Source organism: Fusarium mangiferae (genome assembly GCF_900044065.1).
Source record: "Fusarium mangiferae strain MRC7560 genome assembly, contig: FMAN_scaffold001, whole genome shotgun sequence".
NCBI lineage: Eukaryota > Fungi > Ascomycota > Sordariomycetes > Hypocreales > Nectriaceae > Fusarium > Fusarium mangiferae.
This window is the reverse complement of record NW_024573921.1, coordinates 2,689,865-2,716,210: the sequence shown is the minus strand read 5'-3', so window position 1 is coordinate 2,716,210 and position 26,346 is coordinate 2,689,865. Positions and strand designations below refer to the sequence as shown.

At 49.7% G+C, this 26,346-nt stretch overlaps 9 protein-coding genes across 9 annotated transcripts; 4 read left to right on the top strand and 5 right to left on the bottom strand.

The window, feature by feature from the left end:
* Positions 1–565: 565 nt before the first annotated feature.
* Positions 566–3,986, bottom strand: FMAN_01368 (uncharacterized protein; the record flags this gene model as incomplete). The annotated part of the gene is made up of 6 exons (XM_041833986.1): positions 566–666; positions 721–3,110; positions 3,162–3,390; positions 3,439–3,532; positions 3,582–3,727; positions 3,803–3,986. The coding sequence occupies 6 exons, from the start codon at positions 3,984–3,986 to the stop codon at positions 566–568; spliced, it is 3,144 nt and encodes a 1,047-aa protein (XP_041676708.1).
* A 3,687-nt stretch (positions 3,987–7,673) lies between these two features.
* Positions 7,674–8,836, bottom strand: FMAN_01367 (putative uracil-DNA glycosylase; the record flags this gene model as incomplete). Its single annotated transcript, XM_041833975.1, has 2 exons — positions 7,674–8,430; positions 8,487–8,836. 2 exons carry the CDS (start codon positions 8,834–8,836, stop codon positions 7,674–7,676), a joined length of 1,107 nt encoding a protein of 368 aa, XP_041676707.1.
* Positions 8,837–10,049: 1,213 nt separating this feature from the next.
* On the top strand, positions 10,050–12,698 carry FMAN_01366 (uncharacterized protein; the record flags this gene model as incomplete). The annotated part of the gene is made up of 4 exons (XM_041833964.1): positions 10,050–10,077; positions 10,150–10,308; positions 10,360–12,300; positions 12,355–12,698. 4 exons carry the CDS (start codon positions 10,050–10,052, stop codon positions 12,696–12,698), a joined length of 2,472 nt encoding a protein of 823 aa, XP_041676706.1.
* A 1,225-nt stretch (positions 12,699–13,923) lies between these two features.
* On the top strand, positions 13,924–14,539 carry FMAN_01365 (uncharacterized protein; the record flags this gene model as incomplete). The annotated part of the gene is made up of 3 exons (XM_041833953.1): positions 13,924–14,019; positions 14,078–14,206; positions 14,264–14,539. The coding sequence occupies 3 exons, from the start codon at positions 13,924–13,926 to the stop codon at positions 14,537–14,539; spliced, it is 501 nt and encodes a 166-aa protein (XP_041676705.1).
* Positions 14,540–14,815: 276 nt separating this feature from the next.
* FMAN_01364 (uncharacterized protein) lies at positions 14,816–15,558 on the bottom strand (the record flags this gene model as incomplete). Its single annotated transcript, XM_041833941.1, has 2 exons — positions 14,816–15,333; positions 15,414–15,558. 2 exons carry the CDS (start codon positions 15,556–15,558, stop codon positions 14,816–14,818), a joined length of 663 nt encoding a protein of 220 aa, XP_041676704.1.
* A 686-nt stretch (positions 15,559–16,244) lies between these two features.
* FMAN_01363 (putative alanine--tRNA ligase, cytosolic) lies at positions 16,245–19,331 on the top strand (the record flags this gene model as incomplete). Its single annotated transcript, XM_041833930.1, has 3 exons — positions 16,245–16,329; positions 16,487–19,104; positions 19,155–19,331. 3 exons carry the CDS (start codon positions 16,245–16,247, stop codon positions 19,329–19,331), a joined length of 2,880 nt encoding a protein of 959 aa, XP_041676703.1.
* A 279-nt stretch (positions 19,332–19,610) lies between these two features.
* FMAN_01362 (uncharacterized protein) lies at positions 19,611–21,230 on the bottom strand (the record flags this gene model as incomplete). Its single annotated transcript, XM_041833919.1, has 3 exons — positions 19,611–19,820; positions 19,873–20,845; positions 20,887–21,230. The coding sequence occupies 3 exons, from the start codon at positions 21,228–21,230 to the stop codon at positions 19,611–19,613; spliced, it is 1,527 nt and encodes a 508-aa protein (XP_041676702.1).
* Positions 21,231–22,056: 826 nt separating this feature from the next.
* On the top strand, positions 22,057–23,394 carry FMAN_01361 (uncharacterized protein; the record flags this gene model as incomplete). The annotated part of the gene is made up of 1 exon (XM_041833908.1): positions 22,057–23,394. One exon carries the CDS (start codon positions 22,057–22,059, stop codon positions 23,392–23,394), a length of 1,338 nt encoding a protein of 445 aa, XP_041676701.1.
* A 291-nt stretch (positions 23,395–23,685) lies between these two features.
* On the bottom strand, positions 23,686–26,179 carry FMAN_01360 (uncharacterized protein; the record flags this gene model as incomplete). Its single annotated transcript, XM_041833897.1, has 2 exons — positions 23,686–25,125; positions 25,172–26,179. 2 exons carry the CDS (start codon positions 26,177–26,179, stop codon positions 23,686–23,688), a joined length of 2,448 nt encoding a protein of 815 aa, XP_041676700.1.
* Between the last annotated feature and the right edge of the window lie 167 nt (positions 26,180–26,346).

The window sequence follows — 26,346 nt, the reverse complement described above, 5'->3', positions numbered from 1 at the left end:
ATACTAGGAGTTTACTCACAGGTACCTCAACGTATGGAGTTTCCTTTTGGAATATTGAACTCTTACGTGGATTCTTCACTGTCAGACAGGCTATCACATTAATGTCAACATTGGCGAGTCTAAGGATGGTCCCCGAAGCAAGAAATATATAAGAAACGCTGGAGAAGGGGATTTGCTAGAATTTGGGCTGAAAATACATATGAGTAAGTACAGGATTTCATGGCACTCGGAAAAGCCCAGTCCATGGTTTCTTGACCCCCTCGTTCTTCTCATGTAACTGTCAAGATTCGCTGCTTTTCTCTTCTTACATCTTCTAGTGGTATCATATGTCAAACGAGAAAGAAGAAGCTCAAAAAATAAGAAACGAGGCCAGAGAAAAATGAAGAAAGCAAATCAGCGTCGGCTGGTATTAAACGTGTGCAAGGATTGCGAAATGTGTCTCGTAGATGTGTCACGTCGTCGCGATTGTTCGTATAAAGGACAGACTTCGTCCATGCTGGCAATGAAGGAAGGGCGTATTACAATTCCACCTCGGGCTGAGATCGCCCGCCTCGCTGGGAGGTACCTAATGACGGGTGGCATTAGCCTGGGGACCATTTGTACCCTCCATGTTGTTCGTCAACTCGGCTACACGAGCCTTGATGCGGGCAACACGAGATTCGATGGCTGGAACATCGTGTTAGTTTAGTATTCGGTATGAAGATTCCCACGCAGACTTACTCTCTTCTCCACTTGTATCGTCGTCGCCATCTCCAGTTCTGTTGCTGTTGCTGTACGACGGCCGAAGCTGATCATCAGGGCGAGTAGCGGCCCTCTCAGCAGCGTTCTTTCGAATTTGTGCCCAGCGGTCTTGGACTCCTGGACCGGCACTGTGACTGAGCTTCTCCTCAGGCTGTGCTGGGCCCCCAATCTGGGGGGAATGGCGGGGTGATCGAGGAATAGGCGGAGGCGTTGCATCGTCTTCGTCATCCGAATCAGGAGCAAAGGCTGGCTGGTCCTGAAGAGGACCTTGGTTGAACTGAGGGACAGCCTTCTGGGCAGGAGCCGAGTCCTTAGCACTGAGGGCTATCTGTGACTGATCGATAGTGGGCTCCGCGACATCCTGGTTCTTCTGAGGTGTATCAACTCGCTGCACAGGTTCCTCCATTGGTGTCACAAACTCAGCAGCAGGTGTGGGTGTAGGCATGTCAGCCTCGTCTGCTTGTGCAGGTTGAGGCACTGGAACACGTTGGATAGCGGCTGCAGGCTCAGGTGTGTCAGCTGGAGTGAGGGGCTTCTGTGCCTGGGGCTCTGGTGTTGCTTGGGTCTGACGGAGGAACTCATGAACATTGGCGGCAGCGTCATCAGGCAGTTTGGAGCTCCTGTTCTTGCGGAACAACTTCCTGAAACCGCGGTTCTCCTTTTCTGCCTTCTGGAGCTTCTTCTTCTTGTTGTTCTCAGGGCTTGATGGAGTAGGAGAAACCATATTCTCACGAGCCAAGTCCTGGGGCGCCTCGTCCTTAGGAGGCGGTACAGGGCTAAGAGGGCTGACGGGAAGCACTGGTTCAGGCGTGGGCTCTTGAACGGGCTCTGAAACGGGCTCGGGGGTTGGTGCCTGAACAGGCTCAGGTTGTGGCTGGACCTTGACGGGATGTTCTGGCTGTGGCAGGGGTTTCCTTGTTGTCTCGTTCGCAGTGGGCGAGAAAGTAGGCGACGTGATTGGGGATGCCACGTCCTTAACGGGCACCTGCGGAGGCTGATCCGGGGCTTGTGTGCCACTGTTGGAAGCAGCGTCACCGTTCATGCTCTCAGATGGAATTGGTGATACCATAGTTCCACGACCCGCATTGTTGTTGGCCATGTACAAATCCTTAATCGTTCCCTTATCATACTTGGAAACCCACTTCAATGCTGATGAAGCCTCGCCAATGATTGTAGGCTGAAGGGTGAGAACACTATTAGTCTTCTCGGCCATGAGCTCAGCATCAGTTCGACCTCGTCGCTGGTACAGGGGCTGTTGAGCTAGCTTTTTCCCTTGCTGTTCCTGCGCACGAAGTTGCGCAGCCTTGGCTTGGATTCTGGCGTGAGTATCGGGACCGATGCTGGCCTTGCTGGTGCCCTGGCCAATGTTCTCGACTGACTTATTGGCTGTCGACTTCCGTCGGCCGAGGCCCTTCCCACGTTTTGTCCAGCTAAAAAGACCCTTCTTCTCTGCAATATATGCACCCTCCTGAGGTTCAGGAGCTGCGCCGGCAACCATTTCTTCCATCACGAGCCAACGGCCACTAGTAATCTTGGTCTCGATGACGGCGCACCTTCCAAAGGCCGACTTGCGCTCTGCAGTCTCCTCAGGGGCAAGACTGGACATCCAAACCCACCAGAACGAATCGTCCAGTAAAAATGTTGCAATACTTGCGAGCTCCCCGGGCTCAAGCGAGTGATCATGTTCAAGCCTTGGTCGATGCGACTGAGAACTTTGTTGTCTCTGGGTTTCGAGAGGAGGCAAAACCTTGTCAGGGGGTAGAAGCAAGTTTGACCGAGCAGGCTGGTTTTCATCCACGAATCCCGAAGAAAGAAAGTCGGCCCAAGATGGCGTTGTCGGTCTACCCAGTCCGTTACCAGACGCAGGGGTTCTTCGCAGAGCGGGTGGCTGGCGTTTGTAGGTCAAAGCGCTGTCGTCGTCGTCGTCATCCTCATCCAGCGTAGAAGAGAAGCCAATATCCTCGAATCGTGACCAGGAGGCGTCACGCAAGCTTGTAGAGTGCTTTGAGCTTGAAGCTTGTGACTGATTGGCACCAGAAATAGCCTTGAGAACTCGGCGGCATTCGTCGGTCAAAGCCTGTACAGGGTCGTCGTACTCGGAAAACTCTTGTAATGCGCGGTCTGAATCACGATATTGGAAGTGGTTCGCTCTCCGAAGGAGCGCAAAAGGAGTTGGCGATACGGTATCCACAATCATGACAACTTTGTTTGTGGTTGACATCATAAGCGAAGGTCGTTGAGGAGGATACTCGGTTTCCTGAAGTAGTTTCTGGAGGGATCTGGGAAGCATTGTAATTCCAGTGACGTTTTGCTCCGGTGAGAGGGATCTGAGGAAGGCGAAGAACATATGGCTTGTGGCATCGGCGGCACTAGTTTCTGGATAAGCAATCGCGAGCATCACAAGTCTCAGGGGTACTTACCGAAGCCAAGCATCATAACCTCCTTCAAAACCCTTGTTAGTATCTTTATGTTCGAATGCCCACCATGCTGCCATTCGTGAAAGCTTTCGCCCACCTAGGCCGTTGGACTTTCCATGCGCTGCAACAGCGGCCAGCAGGTCGAAGAAGTCGAAGATAATGCGCTGACGGGCACCATTCTCAACACTGATAGGAATGAACGTTTTGAAAGAGTCTCGGGCCATGTTCGAGTCTAGCGCAAGTTAGTACAGCAGAGAAACCTAGATTGAGAAGCGCATACCAATTTCCCCCACTTTGAACAGTTCATATGCATCCCAACCAACGATGCCCCCCTGAATACGACTCCAGCACCACTTGGCAACTCCGGAAACCACCTATCTGGATATTAGTTACGGTCATACCCCTCTTTCCGCATATACTAACCATAGGTTCTGTCATGCGAAGTTCTTGTGTCAATTGTTCACCCCGTAAGTTGGCATGAGATTCAAAAAAATGGCGAATAAAGGAACGAACGGCGCTGGGATCGGAGGTGGGACGGTATGGCAACAAGAGGAAAGGGTGGTCGAGACCTGGTGTGACATGGCGATCAGCATGCTGTACACAAAAAGATACATGTCTTGTATTTCATGTAATAGTTGACATACCTCGAGCTTTGAGCTCTTCTGTGCAACATCGGATCAGCTCGTGAACATCTTCAGGCTCAACATATGTGCGTGCCCAGGCGTCCGTCCATTGTGGTTTTTGTGGTAGCTGTTGTGTAGAATCGTTTGCGCCTTTCTTTTTGGACTTGCCATCCTTGCCCTTAAGGCGAGAAAAAAGGCCTGCCATTATCGGCTGTGACTATAGAATGATAATTCGAATTCGAAATTAAACGAAAACGCAGCAGAATCCCATGCGCTGAATATAGGAAAAGTGACGTCGGGTCGAGTCGAAGCAGATCTCAAATAAAGGGGCGGTGATCTTTCAGGAGGTGCCTTAAATAGGGTAGCAGCGAGGTATTCGTGATAATCTCCCCAGCTGAAGTTGTAAAAAGCAAGGTTTTTGAAGGGTTGTCGATAAGAGAATCAAAAGTAACGAATCGAGGACCGAGAACCTTTTGGTGAGAAGAGAAGAGAATTAGCAGGAATAAAAATGATGACGATGTCGCTTGTTGAAGATTGGATGCTGCTGCACACAGGACAAGGCGAGACGTGTAAGTCAGGGAAGGTGGGCATCGGGCAGTTTTGATGCGCACCTGCGGCAGATGAGCCAAGTTGGTTGGGTGGGCGTACAGATAAAATTAGTAGGGGACCCTTTTTCCCCTCTGCACCTCAGTTATTCAGAGGTTAACACAGAGGTTGGCTACTGGGTATCGAAACGAAACAGAGAGAAGAAGGAATAGGAAAAGGAGGGGCTCAAAGAAGCCAGGGTTCAGAGAAAATAGATGAATATGGAAAAATAGAAAGAAAAGTTGAATCATACAAGAGGAGAAGGTAAAGAAGAGAAAAAGCGACTCTCTAGTCTAGATGAGACGACAAAATGAGAATTGTGAGGGTGACAGTGGGATGGGGGGACGCGCTCAGGGGGCGACTGGGATGCGCGACCAGGTTCATGATGGACTGGACTGAACTGGACTAGATGGGATGGGATTGGATGGTACGTACAATGGAAAAAGGAACAAGAGCACTAAGATTGGGAATTGGGTTCGAGAGGATAGAGAGCATGAACAAGAGGACATGGGGCGGGTAGGGGTTTGGGGAGGGGGGCAATATGGATGGATGTGATGGGCGTGCATAGATTGAGCGAGTTATCATGGAGATGAATTGATAGTTTATAGATCCAACAATATCTAACAATGTGGCTGAATAGTATGGGTTGCTTGGTTGATAGTTGAATCAAATCTACAGCCTCTTATTGTGACAACGGTCATGTTGTGTAACACGATATCTTCAGAGACAATACACAACACATAATTGTACGCTGTAACAATGAGGCTGAGAGCCATGACACACAAGTTGCAAAGCAATTCACTGCCCTCAGCCTTGAGTCTCTTGGCCCATTCCAGTCTATGTCAAGGGTCCTTTGGGCAAGAAAAAGAATTCGCCAAGTTTCTTATTCTGAGGATAATCACTTTGCCTACTTCATAAGTAAGCCTGACGATGTCTCTAGACTAGCGAGAAAGTCTTCAACCATCTATCTTCTCATTTCCTAACAGCGACCTTGATTTCTCTCCCGTCCCTCGAACAGAAATTATGAGAGTCACAGAGAGGTACACACCAAACACAACCATTGGATCAGCTAGCACTAGAAGACGGGACTCAGCCGTTGCACAAGGCCAAGGCTTTACTAGACGAGTGGATCTCCATGTTCCTTAAAGTTCTGCTTTTTAATTACCTTGAGCAAGCGGGCTGCCCGTGTAATTAGTTAATTGGATGGCCTCATGACCTTTCATCGCACCAGTTCGCTCCGGTTACAATTTCACCGGTCGATAAATGGCTTGCAGAAACCCTTCAACACAGCTCATAATCGTCAATAGTCTCTGAATATGCAGGTGACTTGGGTTCCTGGCAGCATACATATTCAGTACAAGTTAAGCTTCATCAAACGAGATCCAACTTGGGATGATGGACAGGGGTAATTACCGCCAGTGGCCCCTACAAGCGTGTCATCTTGGCGCTATGGTTGGACGCCAAAAGCCTTTAGCTCATCATGTTTCCTGGACCCAAAGATATGAGCAGCCAAACGATGCGCATTTTCTCTTATTGCGCTTCAATGCCATCAAGCACTATGGCGGGTGGCTCGCCGCCAACGTTTCGTAATTCACGTGTCTCTTTTAGAGCTCCATTTCCATCAGAACTAAAGCGCCGCAACCATAACCTCTTCTGTTGCTCGCTCCCCTGCCAATAACAGCGCTGCTACCACAGTCCTCAGCCTAACTCCACGTCATGAGAGGCAATATCTGTCTTTTTCCATTACTCATTCCATATCGGGTCGCCCTCGGCCGATTGAATTGCTTCTTTGCGCTCTAGCTCATGGTTGAGCTGATCTCTCACCTGGGGTATTCCATGTTTGCCAGGAACTTCTCGCTTACAACAGGTTCTGGATCACGAACATGGAAGCTTCTTGGCTCTGAAGAGTCCAAATATAGCCGCCATTCTGACTTCTTTCCTAGCTTCTGGAGCTGTGGCCCAATGGCTGCAGCTGTACCAGTAGCTTGGCCATCCGCGGGGCTCATGGGTGTGAGTTGGCATCGCCAGCGCATCCTCATCCCACCCTCCTCAGGCGAAGCCGCTGCTTGGAAGCATTTTTGAGTGGCTGTCTGGCAAGGGTTTCCGAGATCGACGCGATGAGTTGGCACCTCCTTACGCAAGATGGCGAAAAATAACTTGCATGTTTGACATGCAGATGAATTGTGATGTGATGCATACAGTATGGCTCCTAGAGGAGGAAAGAAAACCCAAGACCTTAATCCTAAATGATAAAAAGACGTAGGTAACTTGGTGCAAGTTTAGTTTACCTTTAGGATACCTTTTGGTGAGCTTATTTTGACACCCCATACCAAGGTCTGGTGTTTTCTTGCCCCCGAGAGGTTCTAAGGTGAGGCTCTACTGTCAGTCTGATGTCTCCCAAACTGGAATGTAGATTTTGCAACCTGTCTCAGCTTTATCGAAACCCTCGCTGGCTGTAAACTCCTGGGGTTAAATGACACAATGGTATAAGCTAGTGCAGAGGTTGTTCCCGTTGTCCGCCATAGATCCATGATTCGCCTCATGACAGCTCTGGAACCCTAGTCGTCAAAGCTCATCTCACCTTAACATATCCATGGATGCTTTTTCTTCCTTAAATACGCTCAGAGGCCACCAATATTCACAAGAATCCGTGTATGCCTTGATTGACGCAGCTCCTCGCACAAGAGGGTAGCCTGGAGTGACCTACAATATTTCACGCCAACATAGTCAGTCTCATGCACCTCGGTATCCTTTACCAAACATAGAGACGACAAGATCGCCCCATTCTTCTCGAGACGAAAACGTATCATCCGCTTCGCCTTCGCCTTCGCCTTCGAAGAGGTAGAGAGGATACTCAGATGAAATCAGTTCGGCGGGCTGAACAGTGGGGATGCATTAATCATCTGTTAAACACGGACCTTTCTCTTAACCGTGAACATGGTACGATAAAAGTGTTGCGCATCTGATATCAAGGATCTGCCTCAAACCGGAACTTTCTGTCCCTTCCGGCTGCGCCCTGATTTCCGAAACAATCTATCACTTTATGCGTCAGGTTGTGGGGAGTTGCACCAAGTGAGGATCAGGTATTGAGCGTCATAATATTCCGTACTGACCCATCCATCCTATAAACCTTTTCCAATATCCAGGTACATAGATTCCCGAGGCTGATCCTACATTGATCCCTGACCCGGAACCGAAAACTTAATAGTTGAAAAGCTGTCCCTACGCTTGCATGCCAAGTACCTTTCCCTTAGTGTTGAACGCCGTCATTACACATAGACTCCCGAGTTCGAACAATTTTCAAACACTACTTTTCTTTCTCTTTCTCCTCTTCTTCAGCCAACCGAAGGGCCTCTTCGAGAGCTTCCTCATCTTCGTCGAAAGCATCGTTCTCCTTGTCCTCCTCAACCTTCTTCGCCACTTCAGGCTTAGTCTTCTCAATGACCTCGGCCTTTTTCTCAGCAGATTTAGCCTCTTTGGCATCAGCTTCCGTCGCTGGAGCTTTCGTGGAAGTGCCAGGTCCGAGTGCCCAGTCAATCTCTCCTTCAGGCCCATATCGTGTAACCAGCCAGTCATTGGCTTTTCTGAAGTGACCGCAGTCAAAGAACCCCCTGGAAGCACTGAGAGGGCTCGGGTGGACACTCTGTAGTACAAGATGCTTGACGCGATCGATCTTCTGCACTCGCTTGCCGGCTGGTGTTCCCCAGGCCATGAAAACAACACCCCTTGTTCTCTTTTGCGCCACTAGATCAATGACTCGCTGTGTGAGCTTCTCCCATCCTCGATTAGAGTGCGAGTTGGCTTCGTGGGCTCGAACTGTAAGGCAGGTGTTCAACATGAGAACACCACGATCTGCCCAGGGGGTGAGAAGACCTCCTCGGTTTGGTGGTGGCTCGAAATTAGGATAGTCTTTCTTCAGAGCAATATACATGTTCTTGAGCGAAGGTGGTGCAGGAGTTGGGGGTCGAACGGAGAATGCCAATCCATGAGCCTGGTTGTCGTTATGATAGGGGTCTTGACCAACAATGACAACCTTGACATTGCTGAAAGGGGTATGACGGGACCTATAAGCCATGGGTTAGGAGCTGCCACAGCAGGTAGAAGGATATTTCGTCCTTACCAAGAGTAGATATCGTTCCTAGGTGGGAACACCTTGCGGCCAGAGCTAATTTCTCGATCCAAGAATCGCTTCAGGTCCAGGAACTCCTTTGTAACAAGATCGTCCTTGAGGTGGGCCAGCCAGCTTTCATCAAGAGTATCAATTTCGAGCTGCAAGAGCTCTTTTTGCTCTGGCTTCAAGGAAGCTACCCACTTGGCCTTATCAAACTTGACGGCTGGTGCGGGAGCAGAAGCACCAGCACCAGCAGGCTTAGGAGCTGCTCCGAAGAATGAGGCAATGTTGCCATTGGCCTTAGGCTTCTTCGAATCGTTCCCGGTAGAGGCGCCTGCTTTGCGTTTGAGGGTCGACATGGCGATAGCTTGTAGGTGGAGACTGATGGTGGGAGGAGGTGGATGCACGATGAGCCCTCGATACGAGGGAGGGACTCTTGCGAGGAGAGCTCGAACGAAACGAATTCTGGGCAATTAACACAAAAACAATCCAATTACAAAAATACAGTACTCATGAAAGCAATGACGGAAACCGTGAGTATCGCAAGTATATGCTGATATCTGTGGTAGTACAATGCGTAGAAATGAGAAGAGTATCGCCGTGAGAATTCGGGCTAAAGTGGTGATGCAAGGCCCAGGAGTCAGTTAAATGCAAGCGCGTTAAGTAAGACGCGCTAGCTCCCAGCCATTAACGCGGTCCCCGTTACTTTCGCGTTGAGAAGGCTTGGGGGGACGCTAACTGCAGGGACCTGAAACTCTGAGTGGTTGGGGCCTAGGATAGCTTCAGCACTAGCAAGCCACGCCGTCAGTATACCAGGCATCAGGTCGAATAACTCCAAAATGGGCAGTCGCCGAAGCGATATTTGAGTATAATTGCTTCTTTTTGTTGAAAGTGGCTATCAAATAGAGTTTCGGCAGTTTACAGCCCTTTGAACTGAATCAACGGGTAGTTGCTGAAGTTTGGATCGTCCTTGCGTACCCATGTACGGATAGTACTATGCTAAGCAAACTTATCACGTGTTGTACGATTTCGAATAGATTTAACGGCATCATTAGAAACCGTTCTATCGTGAGTCTATGAGCCTGCATATGCCAAACAGTTTGCTTTGCTCCTACTGATTGAACATGATCTTTAAACGCGATTGTGGAATCTCAATAGGTTGGTGCATACGGAATATATACCTACCTATGTGTACTTAGGTAGAGGGCCAATTTGATCTCGTACAGTGCTTAATGGTTGTGACTTGCACTAAAATCAAGGCAGGTTCTAATTGGAGCTCAGTTCTTTTAATTCAAACACAAAAGCCGTTGTCGTTCATCTGTCTGTCACCTGATGCTGAATGAATGTAATAGGGTCGTAGAGCGTGTTGGTTCCTGGCCTAACATTGCTTAATCATCAGCCAAACAGTTCTACGCTTTTCCCTTCTGGGCCGCCGCATTACCTCATGCAAGCTCCGACCTCATCTGGACAGCTTGTAACTCCAACACCGTTGGCCTCACCAAATTATTACTCTGCATTATAGCCATGCTCTATAGCAGAATTGACCTTTCCGGCACATAGCAGCTGCCAACGATGCGTCAATCGATAGTCTGGGTCCTCCGTTAGTCTCCCATTTCGTACATTGCTGTAACACGCGACAGCTGTCAATTTGGCTTGCTGACTTCTCTATCAGTGCTTTGGCAGGTAACCACAGGACTCGGCACAAATGTCAAACATTATGACGAAACATATAAGGATAAGAACCTTGAAGGAGCTGGACAGAATCAATATATCGCTTCTCCAAAGACCGACGTCGTTGTCGATCAAAGTCAGCCTGCTGGCCCGCAACCTGGTACGACTACTCCCACCACCAACAAGGCGCAAAGACACTGACAGCTTCCAGGCGCGGAACTGGTCGATGCGGCAAGAATAGAACTCACCAAAGCCCCTCAGCCTTTGCATCGCCGAAAGCGAAGACCTTCGGGGCTCGTTGGAACCGCTCTGCGTTACATACTTAAAGCCATTCCATCTGGTCCTGCAACAGCCCCATCGCAGTCCCAAGAGACCACTGTCAACGGCGCTGTCGCAAAAGCGGTTGAATTTCTGGAACAGGCCGCACAGCAAAACAACTCCGATGCTCTCTACCTGCTTGCCGAGATAAACTTCTTCGGCAATTATAGTTACCCAAGGAACTTGGAGGTGGCCTTCAACAACTACCATCAACTTGCGACTGTCTACGGCAATTCAACAGCCCAGTATATGCTGGGAGTCTACTATTCGACCGGGATCGGTAACGTTGTAGAACGTGACCAAGCCAAGGCGCTCCTCTACTATACCTTTGCTGCTATTCGTGGAAATGCTCGTGCGGAGATGGCAACGGCCTTTAGACATCACGCTGGTGTTGGCACGACGAAGAATTGCGAGGCAGCTGTGAAATATTACAAGCGTGTCGCAGACAAAGCTATAGCTTGGTACCGAGCGGGCCCTCCTGGTGGTCGATCCTGGATCCATCAGTCATGGCGAATTTCTGATGACGACGGAGGTATCTACGGAGAAGGCGCGAGTGCTTCAAGCTCGGGCATGAACGCATTCAAGGCTAGCCCTGGCTCTGATGCGAATGCCGCCATAGACGATGTTATCGAGTACTTGGATCTTATGTCTCAGAAGGGCGATTCGAAGGCTTCATATAACCTCGGTCGCATATACTATGACGGCCAACGAGGCCTGGAACGAGATGTTGACCTAGCACGTAAGTACTTTGTTCTGGTCGCATTACGTTACTGGAAGAAGGACGGTCGCCTAAGCGAGAACCCAAAGCCTGGAATCGAAAAGATTGCCAGTAAGGCTGCTGGGTATTTGGGTCGGATGTATTTGAGAGGCGACGGCGTTCCTCAGAACTTTGAGCGGGCCAAGGTGTGGTTCGAGCGTGGCATTACACAACACGATGCTCAGTCACAACATGGTCTTGGTCTAATGATGCTTCATGGCTACGGTCAAAAAGAGAACGTGAAGAGGGCTATGGAGCTCTTCAAATCCTCAGCCGATCAGGATTATGCCCCGGCCTTGGTGCAGATGGGTCAACTTTACCTGGACCAGGGTGGTCAGGAAGATGTCCGGATTGCCAACAACTATTTTGAACTGGCCGGTAGGCACGGCAACATTGAAGCCCACTACTACATCGCAGAGATGATCCATCATGGTGTCGGACGAGAGAAGCATTGTCCTGCATCCTTGACGTATTACAAAAGCGTTGCCGAGAAGGCAGAGCCCCTGGTGTCATCATGGGGCGACGCCAACGACGCTTACGAGGCTAGCGATTACGAACTCGCATTCCTTGAGTATCTTCTGGCCGCTGAGCAGGGCTATGAGAAGGCCCAGACCAATGTTGCCTACATGATAGATTCTGCTCAAAATGGGGTTTCCATTTCGTCATTACTTGGACAGCCTCGAGAGAAGAGTGGTCTTCTCAAGAACCCATCTCTTGCTCTTGTTTACTGGACGCGATCTTCCAGACAGTCTAATGTTGACGCACTAGTAAAGATGGGTGATTATTATTACCATGGTATTGGTACTGAAGAAGATATCACAAAAGCTGTCCAGTGCTACACCGGAGCCTCCGACTACTCCCAGAGCGCACAGGCACTGTTCAACCTCGGTTGGATGCACGAAAACGGCATTGGTCTGGTACAAGACTTTCATCTCGCAAAGAGATACTACGATCATGCCCTAGAGGTAAACGATGAGGCATATCTACCAGTAACTTTGAGTCTCCTAAAGCTTCGCCTTCGAAGCGCTTGGAACACGCTGACACATGGACCGATACACTCGATCCAGGATGAGCCCAGTAAGTTTCTCTTGTCAGATACGAATCCATGGTACATACTTACAAAGCCTCCAGAGCCTAAGAAGGATCGCTCATTCTCCGAGTGGATCGCCAACTTCCTGCGAGAAGACAACCAATATTATGAGGAGGAGCATTACACCGGAGGTGATTTATACGATGGTGCTCTCGGCGATGGACAGGGAACAAATGACGACGATGGTGTTCTAGAAAGTATCCTGATCATTGGGGTCACCTTTTCACTTGTCTTCTTATTATGGTGGAGACAGCGGCTCCAACAGGCGCATCAACAAGCAGAAGACGCTCGAAGACGAGAGCAAGGCCTCCCCCCGAATCCTCGTCTCGATGGCCCAGGTCCCGACTTTGCTGGCTGGGGGGCCGCTGGAGGTGTAGTTTTGTAGAACCTCAGAAGCAGCGTGGTTATTTATGTCGTTAATAGCATTAGAGCGATGGCGTCTTTGGATTGGTTGTCAGAATACGATAAACTTATAGTTGCAGCCTTGCACACATCAGTGTAACGGTTACTGACATGAAAGTGAAGTTTTTGAGTTTGCACGACCAGAGGAGTTGAGCGTGCACGATAATTAATGAGGCCAGAATGTCCGTGTTTACATGGGTGGCTTTCTGGCAATGCAAGAAAAGACGAGATGTTTCAAGTAGCTACGAGGCTGAGCTGATGGCTTCTTGTCATACGCTAATACGGTACGGATATCGATCGATCCGTCTCACAGTTTACTGAGCATGATTCGTACAGTAATGCTCACTGCTGAGTCTTATTTATGTGCAAGGCTTGTGATTCTTATCATGGCAGAGTCTTATTCTCCTCGTGAAGGATTCTTCACAGCAACCCTCACCTTGAGTAAGCTGAGGGGCTGACTACCAAGACTAGTAGCTAGTCTAGCTAGTTAGTCGACACCTTATTCAAAAACGACCATCTTAACGGAGCAGCGATATACTTGTACATAGGAGACAAAGAGGGTGAGGTGGGTGCATTTCTTGGGCTTTGTGGCTTGTCTTAGGCTCGTAGCCGCTGGGACGTGACAACAACCCTGCCACTGTCAGCCTGTGAAACTTGAGGAGTCGAGCGTAACGTAACTCTGCCGCAGAGATCGTCGCGTCTACGCACGATAAAGGCACTAGCAGTGGCTATCGCCCCCTCCTGTCCCCTTTCTTGTCTTGCCTTTGTACACTGGAGCGCCCGCTTAAAACGGGGAAGGGTGAGTCGTATTTGTACGACGGGCCTTTATGTGAAAACCAACCTTCTTCTCCCTTTGGAATTCTTAGCATATTCTCCTAATAAACTCCTTCTAGCCTCTTTCTCGACCTTTCATCATCTTCTTACTTACTGGGGGCCGTTCTTTTTTCATTTCAACAAGTGCTGACTTTGACATCCATTCATTTATCCCTGCGATTGGGGGTTGTTTGCGCATTGGATCCTTCGGGCACCTAGCACCTGGCACCTTGGCAACCTACTGTGAACTTTAGTGGAGGAGAGCACTTCCAATCACCTGTACGGACCTCGGAGTACCGTTCAGCGTACCTCGTACTCGGTTGATTTCCATCCATCTCAAAAATCAACAAACACACGCAACAGCCTATTCTAAAGAACGATTTCGTATCGCCAATATGGCGAGTTTCGTGAGGTATGCGCTTGAGCGTAGGGACGATGACACTTCCGAGTACTTCACCGACGACGATGATGTCTATTGGTGGTATAGCAGAGTAAGCATCTATCATTAACTTTCGTACGTTCACGTTGCGCATGCTAACTCGACAACAGGAGGGATATATCGTCAAGTGGACTATCCTCGCCGTGATCGTACTTCTTTTTACTCTCTGGATCGTCGGAGGATATTGGCATGCAAAGAAGAGAATCCAAAAGGGCTTACGGCCACTAGCATATCATAGAGTAAGTCGCACCTGTGCTGTGATACACATCCAAAACACCAATTCTAACCCTCTGCAGTGTTTTGTTAGTAGGCGCATGATGGCTCAGGTCGATCCCCGTTACGCATATCCTCCTAATGGATACTACTACGCTCCTCCTGGCAACTACGCCCAGCCTGGCGGTTATCCCATGCATAACATGCCTCCTCCGCCAGTCTACGACCCATCACGACCTCCCATGTACGAAGAGCCCCCGAATGCCTCAAAGATCGACCCAGCGCAAGGACAGCAGAGACAGGCCGATGGACCGGCAGACTATTATGCTCCTCCAACAGGACCTCCGCCTCCGCGATAAACGTTGTTAGGCGCTGGAATGGTTCGATTGAGAGGCATGCATGCATGGACGGTTGATTCTTGAGCCATGTAACGGTTCAGAAGTCGCTGGGCGGCCACGTCAGGAAGTATGAAATTGAAAGTCAATCAATGAATGTAGCTAGCATAGAAATACAAGCAAATACCGGCGTTCAAGCGCCAGGTTCTCTTTTCCAATTCACAGTAAACAAACTCCAGTCGCCTTGGGTATATATATATAAGTGTGTGTATCGGGCGTCACATGTGCGGCTCCCTTCCTCTAGTCCAAGTCCATTGCGTCTGGGTCGTCATCTGTACTCGTGGCAATACCAGTATTCAATGTGGCGTCTTGTATCGTTGGGGCCTCCGTCTTACCCTCCCTTTCTAGCCGCTGTAGCTCTCTTGTGCGATTTCTCGACTCGATGATGGCCTTGCGCACACTATCTTTGTCCTCTGGCACCGTCAACGACTTGGGATCACTATACAGCACTACCTGCATGCCGGCTAGTTCTCCCTCGCTGTTGGCTAGTACCGATGGGGGGATGCGATTCGCGCGCAGGTGCTTCTCGATATCTGGCAAGAAGACAAGCTTGCCCGGGTCATCGCTTTCGCTATCGGAGGAGAGCTCGTCATCAATGTTGTAGATGTATACTTTATGTTTCGAATCGTCTAATTGCATGGTCTCATCGGGCACTGGATTCGAAACAGCATTTGAAGAGGTAGGAACTGGAGCAGCAGAAGAAATTGAGGTTGTTGTTGGTTGCTCGACAGGGACGTATAACTTGTTCCCGCTCCGTTCTGTAGGCACGATAGGTGTTAGTTCATGGGCATTGCAAGGATAAGGACGATGTAACGGTTAGGAAAACAATAAAACATACCCAGATTAAGGAGACTCAAGCGTTTAGAAAGACGTTCATTATCTTGTGTCTCTGCCTTTCTCTTTCGGCGCAATCTTCTTGTCTTATCGACCCCTTCGGCTACAGCTACTGTAGCTGGGGCGGAAGATGACGGGGATTGTAACATGATCGCAATGGGACGGGTCTCAAGCAGTGGTCAATTCGTAGTCCACCAGGACCTAGTTAAAACGGCGAACTTTTAAACCCTTCAACACCTGGACTATCCGACTGAAGGTCGAATCAGCGGCTCGGAGAAGGACACTGGCAACCACACGTGGCGAGGATGAAATTTTGAAGTCTTGACTTGTCTTTTGCGTGACGGCGACGGGCTTCCTTTTCTTTGGCTAAGGTAGGGATTGGTTTGGCTTGGTTTGTCTGCCCTCTGTCCCTCGAGGCTCGATGTGGGCGTGCATCAATCGGGTGAGTGTCACTAGGGGCCGAAACGGAAACACTGCAGTGAGCTTCAGCGGTTGCGGGCGTTGGAGTCGGCGCTATACGCCCCGGAGCTTGAGGACGATTATCGGCGCGGGAGAGCGTGGGCCTTATGTATCCATCTCGGTCTTGACTCATTCTTGTAGAACGTTCTACCCTCCTCCGCCTACGCCTGCGCCGCCACAGCAACTCCATCTCCAACTCAGACCCCAGCAACGTCAACTTCTCCTCCACAATCTTCAACCAGAAACCCCCACTACCACCACGACGATTCCTCCACGGCCGATAATCACTGCAGCGCCTGCGCGGAATATCTTCAGGACTGCGACCAGCAAGAGATTGCCTTTTTTTATTCTTCGTCGGTCTTATTCCAGCGCGACCATGGCCGAGTCGGAGCTCAAGTGGCCCGCTGCGCGCGTGCGCAAGACCTTTCTCGAGTACTTCGAGCAGAGGGGTCACACAATTGGTATGCGATTGCGATAGCGCGGGCACTTCGTCTCACTGCATTAAAAGATATTGAAACTAAACCCAATTCCTCGACAAGAACAGCCTCAACACCACTATCTACTTGATTTTTCTCTCCTCTGACTCACAAATCACTAACAAGACTTCTTCTGCTTCAGTCCCCTCTTCATCGGTCGTCCCTCACAATGACCCCACCCTACTCTTCACCAATGCCGGCATGAACCAGTTCAAGCCCATCTTCCTCGGCACCATTGGCAAGACGGATCCTATGGCCGGCCTCAAGGCCGCTGTCGACAGTCAAAAGTGTATCCGTGCTGGTGGCAAGCACAACGATCTCGACGATGTCGGCAAGGATAGCTATCACCACACATTCTTCGAGATGTTGGGTAACTGGTCTTTCGGCGACTACTTCAAGAAGGAGGCTATTTCATATTCCTGGGAGCTTTTGACAAAGGTCTATGGTCTGGACCCCGATCGTCTTTACGTCACATACTTCGAGGGTGACGAGAAGTTGAAGCTGGAGCCCGATTTGGAGGCCAAGGAGCTCTGGCTCTCGGTTGGTGTTCCCGAGGATCATATCCTTCCTGGAAACATGAAGGATAACTTCTGGGAGATGGGTGACCAAGGTCCCTGTGGTCCTTGCAGTGAGATCCACTACGACAAGGTCGGTGGAGGTCGCAATGCTGCCAGCCTCGTCAACATGGATGATCCTATGGTTGTTGAGGTTTGGAACAACGTTTTCATGCAGTATGATCGACAAAAGGACGGTAGCCTCAAGTCTCTCCCCGCCAAGCATATCGACACCGGTATGGGCTACGAGCGACTGGTTTCTGCCCTTCAGGATACAGTTTCCAACTATGCCACCGATTGCTTCACCCCTCTCTTCCATAAGATCCAGGAGGTCACTGGCGCCCGACCCTACGCTGACAAGTATGGCAAGGATGATGCCGATGGTATTGATACCGCCTACCGTGTAGTTGCTGATCACATCCGAACCCTTTCTTTCTCCATCGCTGACGGCGCTGTTCCCAACAATGACGGTCGAGGCTATGTTGTCCGACGTGTACTAAGACGAGGTGTGCGATACGCTCGAAAGTATTTCAACGCCGATATCGGCGCCTTCTTCTCCAAGATCTTGCCTGCGCTTGTTGACCAGATGGGCGAGCAATTCCCCGAGCTTGTCAAGAAGCAGCAAGACATTAAGGAGATTCTCGATGAGGAGGAGGTCGCCTTTGCCCGCACTCTGGATCGTGGTGAGGCTCAGTTCGAGAAATATGCTGCCGAGGCCACCAAGGGCGGCTCCAAGAAGCTCGAGGGTGATGTTGTGTGGCGACTTTATGACACTTTCGGTTTCCCCGTGGACCTTACCCGATTGATGGCTGAAGAGCGAAGCCTCGAGATTGACGATGCTGAGGTCGAGGCTGCTCGAATCAAGGCTCGTGAGGCCAGCAAGGCTGTCAAGGAGTCTGTCCAGACTTTCTCCAAGCTCAATGTGCACCAAATCTCCGAGCTCGAGAAGGATCTTAAGGTTGAGCGAACTAATGACGACGCCAAGTTTACTCAAGGTGACACCAAGGGTAAGGTCCAGCTCATTTATGATGGCCAATCCTTCCTTAAGTCGACCAAGGACGTACCCGAGAAGACTGCTCTGGGTCTTTTGATCGACAAGACCAACTTCTACGCCGAATCAGGTGGTCAGGTCGCTGACACTGGACGCATCGTCATTGACGATGTCGCCGAGTTCAAGGTTCTTGATGTTCAAAACTATGGTGGGTATATCCTACACAATGGTTATATCGAGTATGGTACACTATCCTCTGGTGACGAGGTTGTCTGCGAGTATGATGAATTGCGTCGATCTCCTATCCGCAACAACCACAGCGGTACTCACATTCTGAACCACTCCCTGCGGGAGGTTCTCGGTGATGATGTCAACCAGAAGGGTTCTTTGGTGGACAACGAGAAGCTCCGTTTCGATTTCTCCCACAAGACTGGCGTCAAGATTGAGGAGCTCAAGAAGATCGAAGACATGTCGAACTCATACATTCGCCGTAAAGACAAGATCTTTTCCAAGGAGGTTGATCTGGAGCTTGCTCGCCAGATTGAGGGCTGCCGTGCTGTCTTTGGCGAGACCTATCCCGATCCTGTGCGTGTTGTCTCCATCGGCAGAGATATCGATGAGATGCTCGCCGACCCCAAGAAGAAGGAATGGCGTCAGTACAGTGTTGAGTTCTGCGGCGGCACCCACGTTGAGCAGACTGGGTTGATTAAGGACCTCATCCTTATTGAGGAGAGTGGTATCGCAAAGGGTATTCGCCGTATCATTGCCTACACTGGTGAGGCTGCTCACCAGGTTCAGCGTGAGGCTGATGAATTCTCAAAGAAGATTGATGCTCTCGACAAGTTGCCATTCGGTCCTGAGAAGGAGGCTCAAGTCAAGGCCGTGTCGGTGGAGCTCAGCCAGCTAACCATCTCGACCTTGACGAAGGACGAGTTCAACAAGCGTTTCCAAAAGATTTCTGCTGCTGTGACTGCTGAGCAGAAGAAGCGCCAGAAGGCCGAGTCCAAGACTGCGCTTGACATTGTCCAGAAGTACTTTGAGGCTAACAAGGATGCCAAGTGGTTCGTTGGCCGCTTGCCTGTTGGTGCCACCGGCAGCAAAGCCCTGCCTGATGTGGTCAAGCACTATCAGGGTAAAGATAAGGAGAAGACTGTTTACCTGTTTGCTGGTAGCAAGGAGGAGGGTGCCGTTGCACATGGTGTCTACGTTGGAACTGTAAGTCTACCCCTAGAATTAGGATTGCATACACTAACTCACTATTTTAGCATCTTGCTTCTCAAGGCGTCACTGCTGAGCAATGGGCTGCTTCCGTGTCGGAGATTATTGGTGGCCGATCGGGCGGCAAGGAGCCTGTACGACAAGGCCAGGGCACTAAGCCTGAGAACATTGACGAAGGTGTTGAGACTGCGACAAAGTGGCTCAACGAAAAGCTGAAGCTGTAAAGTTTGAAGAACAAAAGAATTATGTTTCTACTCTGCTCAATGGGAATTCATGATTGTTCATTCACCTGGGAGTAATGTGGGGGATCTGGTCAGACAAAAGGAAGGGTATAGAGCGTTTAAATAGGCATGGTCATTTTCCACTGCTATAAGAGAAGTACGAGAATAAAGAACACCATTGATGACATATTGGTTTGATGAGAGGGTATATGCTGTATCTTTTCCCAACCCGGATGTATATCTACATGGCCTTTTGCTTCGGCTTTTGTTACACGGCTAATTTTATACAGTTACAAGAACGCTGGCGTTGCGGTAGTTTGATATCAAGGGATTCTCTCCGCTCCGGGTTTCGGTGTCCTCAACATATGCCCACTTACGCATGAAATCACCATGCGACATGACACGAGTCAACTTGCCCGTGATGGCGCGGTAGATGGCCTCTGTGACGCGGAAATCTGTTGGAAACAGAATATCGAAGTATCCTTGATGAACCTGTGTGATGTTAGTTTACCAATATTCAACGACAGTGGGCCTTCTAGCTTACCAAGGGGGTTGTGACGGGCACCATCCTCCTGTGGTACCGTGTCTGAACAACAGGTGCATTCATACCCTTGACAGCTTGAGGGAGCCAGTCAAAGTCAGATGTTACAAGACGGTGGCCTGGGAAGTACTTCTCAAGAACGTCAAAGAACTGCATCAGCCGTGTGGGGATAAATTCTGGATCCGAGAGGTTAGCAGCAAACGGAATCTTGGTGGATAGATATCGTAGAACGGCATTGCTGGGGTACGGTTTAGGATAGTTCCCCCCTGTGGCGGCGTGTCTGACACGGAAGTATCGCGCAGCAAGAGGGTCCAACTCCTGAGAGTAGAATTCGTAAAAGTCGCCGTCGCCATCGATCAGCACGTGGCCTTGCAGGGGCTGCTCGGTAGCAACGTCGTAGCGAATACCATCGTGGGAGAAGTTATCGAAGACCTCCATGGCGAGAAAGAAACAAGGCGACGGCACGTATTGGTCCCAGTCGAAGATGGAGCGGTTGATAATCTCGACCTTATCCGCGTGGCCTCGAGACGCAGCTGTGGACAGAAGATGTCTGTTTTGCAGCGCGGCGAGTGTGGAGGAAATCTCGATGATGTTGAACTTTGTGCGAGCGTACACTTGAGGGTCGACTTCTCGAATGTAGTCCAGGATGTTGAGCATGAGCGTTCCACGACCCGCGCCCATTTCGTAGATCAGAAGATCGTGATAGGGGTATGTGGTGAGACGATAATTCGTGACGAGGTAGCGGGCGATTGCTTCGCCGTAGTATGGGCGAAAGAGCTCGGTGGGCGTATGCCATAGCTGGCGTGTTGGGTTCTCTCCTTCTCGCTCATCAAGAATGTCCTCGAATTCGGTGTATCGACGGCCTAGCTCGGCCTGGAACTCAATCTCATCTCGCATTGAGTTGAAGTCGAATGGTTCGCCCGGGCTGAAGATGACGGCTTGTTTGGAGAAGTATCCGTATGAGGGGTTGTAAAGACTGTCTATAGCTTCGTTATTCTACTATTCCGAGGGGGATACTCGAGTGTCATGCCGTCAATAAAGTCTCTCAGTAGCATCTTGACCTTTCGTGGTCGTTCGGTTCGTTGCTTGAGCTCGTCAATCAATATGTAAGGGTACTCTGCAAACTCGGTAGATCGGTCCTGGGGCAGAATTTTCGTGCGCTGCTGCCATCGACTCTCGTTTTTCTTCATTCCGCGATCACTAGAGGGTCGTCCCGCCACGTAGAAGCGGCTCTGATGGCTGACGATAGTGGTTGTTCGAAGGCCATTGCGAAAACCGGCGAGGTTTCTGACGCCTTTGCAGCCTGGAGGTCGATGGTGGAAGAGCTGGCGGAAGATTTGCGCCACAATTGGGGAGTCCATGCTGTAGAAACTCCTGTTATATCGTCGACATGTTCGTTCTTGAGAATTTGGTGATTTGAGGATTCAGATGGTTTACATTGGATGATGTGGGTCTCAGCTGGTCGGGTGTACCTCGGGTTGAGAGTGAGAGCATAGGATTTGCCAATTTATACTCGCGTGATCATGTGCAAGTTTTCCTATTATAGATTATGAATAGCTTCATCATTTAGGCTTGATACAATTGCCGTGTGAGGTTAACCTTTGTCCTTGCTATCGAACGCCTCTTCTCGACAAGCTGTCGTAAGTTTAGAGGGGCTTAAAGTGAGGTTATAGCCAAGATAGGTCAGCAAATGTTCTCTTGTAGAATCATTGGTAGAATAGTTATCAAAGGCTTCTCAATAATTCGACCCTAGAGATCATTGATTTATTTCAGAGATTGAAGCATAATCATATATAATATGGATATCCTACTATAGAAGTCAAGAGGCAAGAAAACTTAGGACCTCTAGTGTAGGTAACAAGAAGACTTGAGATAATTTAGCGCAATTTAGCAAAGACCTAAGGACAGTATACTGACTTTAGATTAGGTGTGTCTGGCACCTGAAGTATAGGTATAGGTAGCGCTGGTGTGCTAGACTAAGCTCCACATGACATCACGCACACCAGGGTTCATTAATTTTACATAGCATGTACTCATACCTCAACACCAAGCTTAAGCCAAGATCATTCAAGTTTCCACCGCAACCTCAACTCATCAGAAGCGCAGTCAACAATGCAGGCATTCTAGTTCTCCCGTGAATGCCCAATTGATGAGTTCATTGGGTACACTACCCAAAGACTTCCAAAAATGGCGCTCAGCGACCATCCAAAAGCCTACGGCACCGCTGCCGTTGTCTTCGCCTTCACAACTGGCATCCTCGTCACTTTAGGATTCAAGGACTTTTACCCAGATCTTGAGCGTCGATTCCAGCGCAAGAGGCGTGCAAACACAGGCGGTGGCCGAAGATCGAGTCTTTTCTGGGGAGACCCTGTTGAGCTTCAGGATCATGAGTCTCAACCTTCATCGCCAACGTCTTATGATGTTGTGAGGAATAGCTTGGTAGATGGTATAGAAGCTACCATCGGTAACACGCCTCTTATAAAGATTCAATCATTATCAAAAGCCACAGGCCGGGTCATCATGGCCAAAGCAGAGTTCCTCAATGGCGCTGGAAATTCACCCAAGGATCGTGTTGCACTTAACATGATTCGAGAAGCCGAATCAAAGGGTCTACTAACACCACATAAGGGTGATACGATATATGAAGGCACAGTAGGAAGCACGGGTATCTCACTCGCAACTCTTGCCCGAGCAATGGGCTACCGCGCCCATATCTGTATGCCTAGCGATATGGCTCTCGAAAAGTCCGATCTACTCCTCCATCTTGGCGCAACTGTTGAGCGCGTCACTCCCGCACCTATTACAAGCCCCGATCACTTTGTCAACCTGGCTCGAAGGCGTGCGGAAGAACACGCCAGTAAGTCCAAGGATGGCAGCAAAGGTTTCTTCGCAAACCAGTTTGAGTCCGAGGCCAACTGGAAAGCACATTTCAATGCAACGGGTCCCGAAATTTGGCGGCAGACGAATGGCCAGCTGGACGCCTTCGTCGCAGGAGCTGGTACAGGAGGAACAGTCTCTGGCGTGGCAAAGTATCTGAAGGAGGAGCAGAAGGCAACGGATATCAAAGTCGTTCTCGCCGACCCTCAGGGCAGTGGTCTCTACAACAAAGTCCGTCACGGCGTTATGTACTCGTCGACAGAGCGTGAGGGTACAAGACGTAGGCAGCAGGTTGATACTATGGTCGAAGGCATCGGAATCACACGTCTGACTGAGAACTTCGAGGCAGGGCGCGAACTCATCGACGATGCTGTGCGAGTAACGGACGCGCAAGCCTGTCGCATGGCGCGCTGGCTAGTTGAGCACGATGGTATATTCATCGGCAGCAGTAGCTCTGTCAACTGTGTCGCCGCGGTTGAGGCAGCTATGAGACTTCCAAAGGGGAGTCGTGTTGTTACTATCCTCTGCGACTCTGGAACGAGACATCTGAGCAAGTTCTGGAAGCACATCAAAGAGATGGGTCTGGAAAGTGAGGAGGAAGCAACGAATTTATTTACTGAGCTAGGGATACCCAGCCATGATGAATGAGGTGCGAACGAACTGAAAAGGATGAGTGGGTTATGAAATGAAGCACATGTATATAATAGATAATATCTTCAATCGACTCTCAACTTTTCTATTCAGAGACTTAGAGGCAAGAAGACTTAATATTAGAATCTTGACCCTAAGTAATCAAAATATTTAGGTAATTTAGCCTAAGCTTAGGGGACTCTTTACTAAATTTATTCTTATATCCTCTTCTTGAGCTCTTGCTCCCCGAGGGTCCAAGTTTGATGATACTCCATTTGATCTAGTGTTTCTATCAAATAGATTCTGTCCTCATTTTGTACTGTGATCGCTGTCATAATTCACCATAGCAATGTGACCATATTCCTCATCATCTGTAAGATTGGACTCGGGCGTCCAGGGTCTTTGTTGTTGCTGATGAGTATCGTGTGAAGATTCAAAACGTCGAGGAAGAGGACGGTTGGCTTCCTTATCAACTCCAACTGGCTTGCGGGGAATAGCAGGCATATCTTCCTGTTGAGCTTCAGTAGGGCGTCGGGGCAATGGCGGTCCCGCTTCATCATTCGGTCCTGATGATGGCTGTACTTGACTCGCTACAGGCCGTCGGGGCAGCTTTGGTGCTTCTTCTTTTTTGTCCTGAGGAGCCGGTCGTTGAGGAAGCGGCGGGTTCTCATTGCTGGACTGTTGTGGTGACTTTCCCTGGGCTGGAGGTTGCGATGGCGAAACAAGAGCCGGGGGGGAGATGTTTAGTCCATGAAGATCCTTTTCAATTTGCTCTTGGTTCGGTGACTGAGGGCTCTCCTTACCCTCAACTGTAGTCCCTTCGAAATCGATCAACTCACCCTGGGCATGACGGTCCTTCATCAAAATCACATCATCCTTTTCGATCTCGGATGTTGTCTTGATTCCAACAAATCCACACTTGTTGAGAATCTCACCAATGAGGTCGGGATACCGGAGGTGTCCACTGACGGAATCACTCAGATCGAGGTTCTGGATACCTTCAACCTCTTGGATATTCTGTAAGCCAGAGACTCCCATGGAGAGACTGTGAGCCCGGTAGACGAATCCAAGAATCATATCGTTCTCTGAATAGACATTGAAGATCTTTCCAGAGACAACAGTACGAAGGGTACGCCAGTGAGGAGGAGCTGAAGGGGCCGGAGCGCCGATGATGACAACTGAATCAATGAGACCAAAAGCGTGCCGCTCAGCAAGGGACTGCAAGCAGGCATGAATCGCTGTAGCGCCAAGGGAATATCCAATTAGAGTAACAGGCCTTTCGCCTTGGACTTTGTTGATCAGAGCATCAGCAAGTAGCTGGCCTGCTTTTCGAGATCGGTTGTGTGCATGGCCAAAAGGATTATCAATGTTGGAAGCAGCAGCAAGTACCTGGATAGGCCATAGAGCCGCAAGCAGGGTGGCAAAGGCAGTACGCTTTATGATCTCGACCTTGAGCTTCTTCCAGGCAAAAGATTCGACCATACTTCGTAGAGCATGTCCCAAGGCAATGAGAGACTTCATCTCATAGCGCAGAGCGAAGACCTCAGAATCGTCACTAAGAATCCGCCATGGCTTCGTCACGTCATCCTCATCACGAAGCCATCCGTTGATTCCAATTGTAACACGCAGCCGCCGTTCCTGTGCTTGTGCTTGGTCCTGTTCTGCATTAAAGACCTCTCCCCATTCACCCCTGAGAGGGATGAAGCGGAAGTCCTCAACTTCCTTTGCGTACTTGTCCATCATTTCACCCTGCAATGTTAGTCGGGAATGAACAGAACTTCGAAAAGTAACTTACAGTCATCTTTCCTCCATATGCACCGAACAAAGCGCCTACAAGAGCACCATTCATCCAGAAAATACCAAGAAAGCTAGCAACACCTCCCAGGCCCACGCCACCGAGGATACCGCCGACAGCTCCAGCAACAAGAGGTGCTGCCAGACCACCGGTGACGCCGATCACAGCTGCACCGGCAACAGAAGCAAGTCCGACTTTCCAGAAACGACTGAACTTGTTCTCTTCTCGGCGCTTGGAAGCTTCGGCCTCGGCAGACATGACCTCCTGCTGCTTATCTTGGTCCTTGGAGGATTCGAGAAGAGTCTTGGCGATTTCCATTTCTTCCTTGATGAGGAAAGTCTGGGAAATCTCAAGAGAGGAAGCAAGATAAAGCGCAAGTGCTCGAGTATGAGCGGAATACTTACCCGTGGAAAGCAGAAGGAGTAGGATACATGATATAGCCTCTCTTCTGTCGGCAGCAGGGATAGTCGTCAGTCTTGTGGGGATTGGATGATATAAAGCCTGAAGAGAGGCAATATCCTCGGACTTGTCTATCTTATTCTCCCCAAAACTGATGAGATTCTCGCCTTCTTCGGGTGTATCGAGCTTCTTCTTTTCAGCCTCCTGTTGATGTTTGCGCCTTTCCTCCTGAATCTTGTGATCATCCTTGACACGAACAATCTCCTCCAACTTGGGGATGAATTCTTTTTTCCACTCCTTCAAATGCTTTATAGCAGCTTTCTGAATACGTAGTGCCTGCGCCGATGGCTTGTTCGGCTGCTGCTGCTGCTGAACATTTCGATCAGAGTCATCATTCCTGGGTGTCGACGACCTGTCCTCGTCTCTTGGTGTAGAAGGTCCACTCTCACTTCGAGGGGTTGATAGGACAGGGCCAAGCTCATCGTCGGAAGCTTGAAGTTGGTCACTCATATAAGTGGTGATCTCATCAACGAGCTTGAGGAGGGCTTGGCGACGCGCGGGGTTGAGAGTGATGACGATCTGACGAGGATCCGAGCATGTTGGCGCCATTTTGATGATGTCGACCTGGACGAAACTCTAGACGGGTTTATTGCTAAACAGGCTGGTCGTGGGCTGGGCAGTTGGCTATATAGTACGCGTTGGCTACGGTGTCAATAGGTCATGGCCTGAGCATGGCCCATGTATATGCAGGATCAAAGATTAAACGCTCGGTTTCA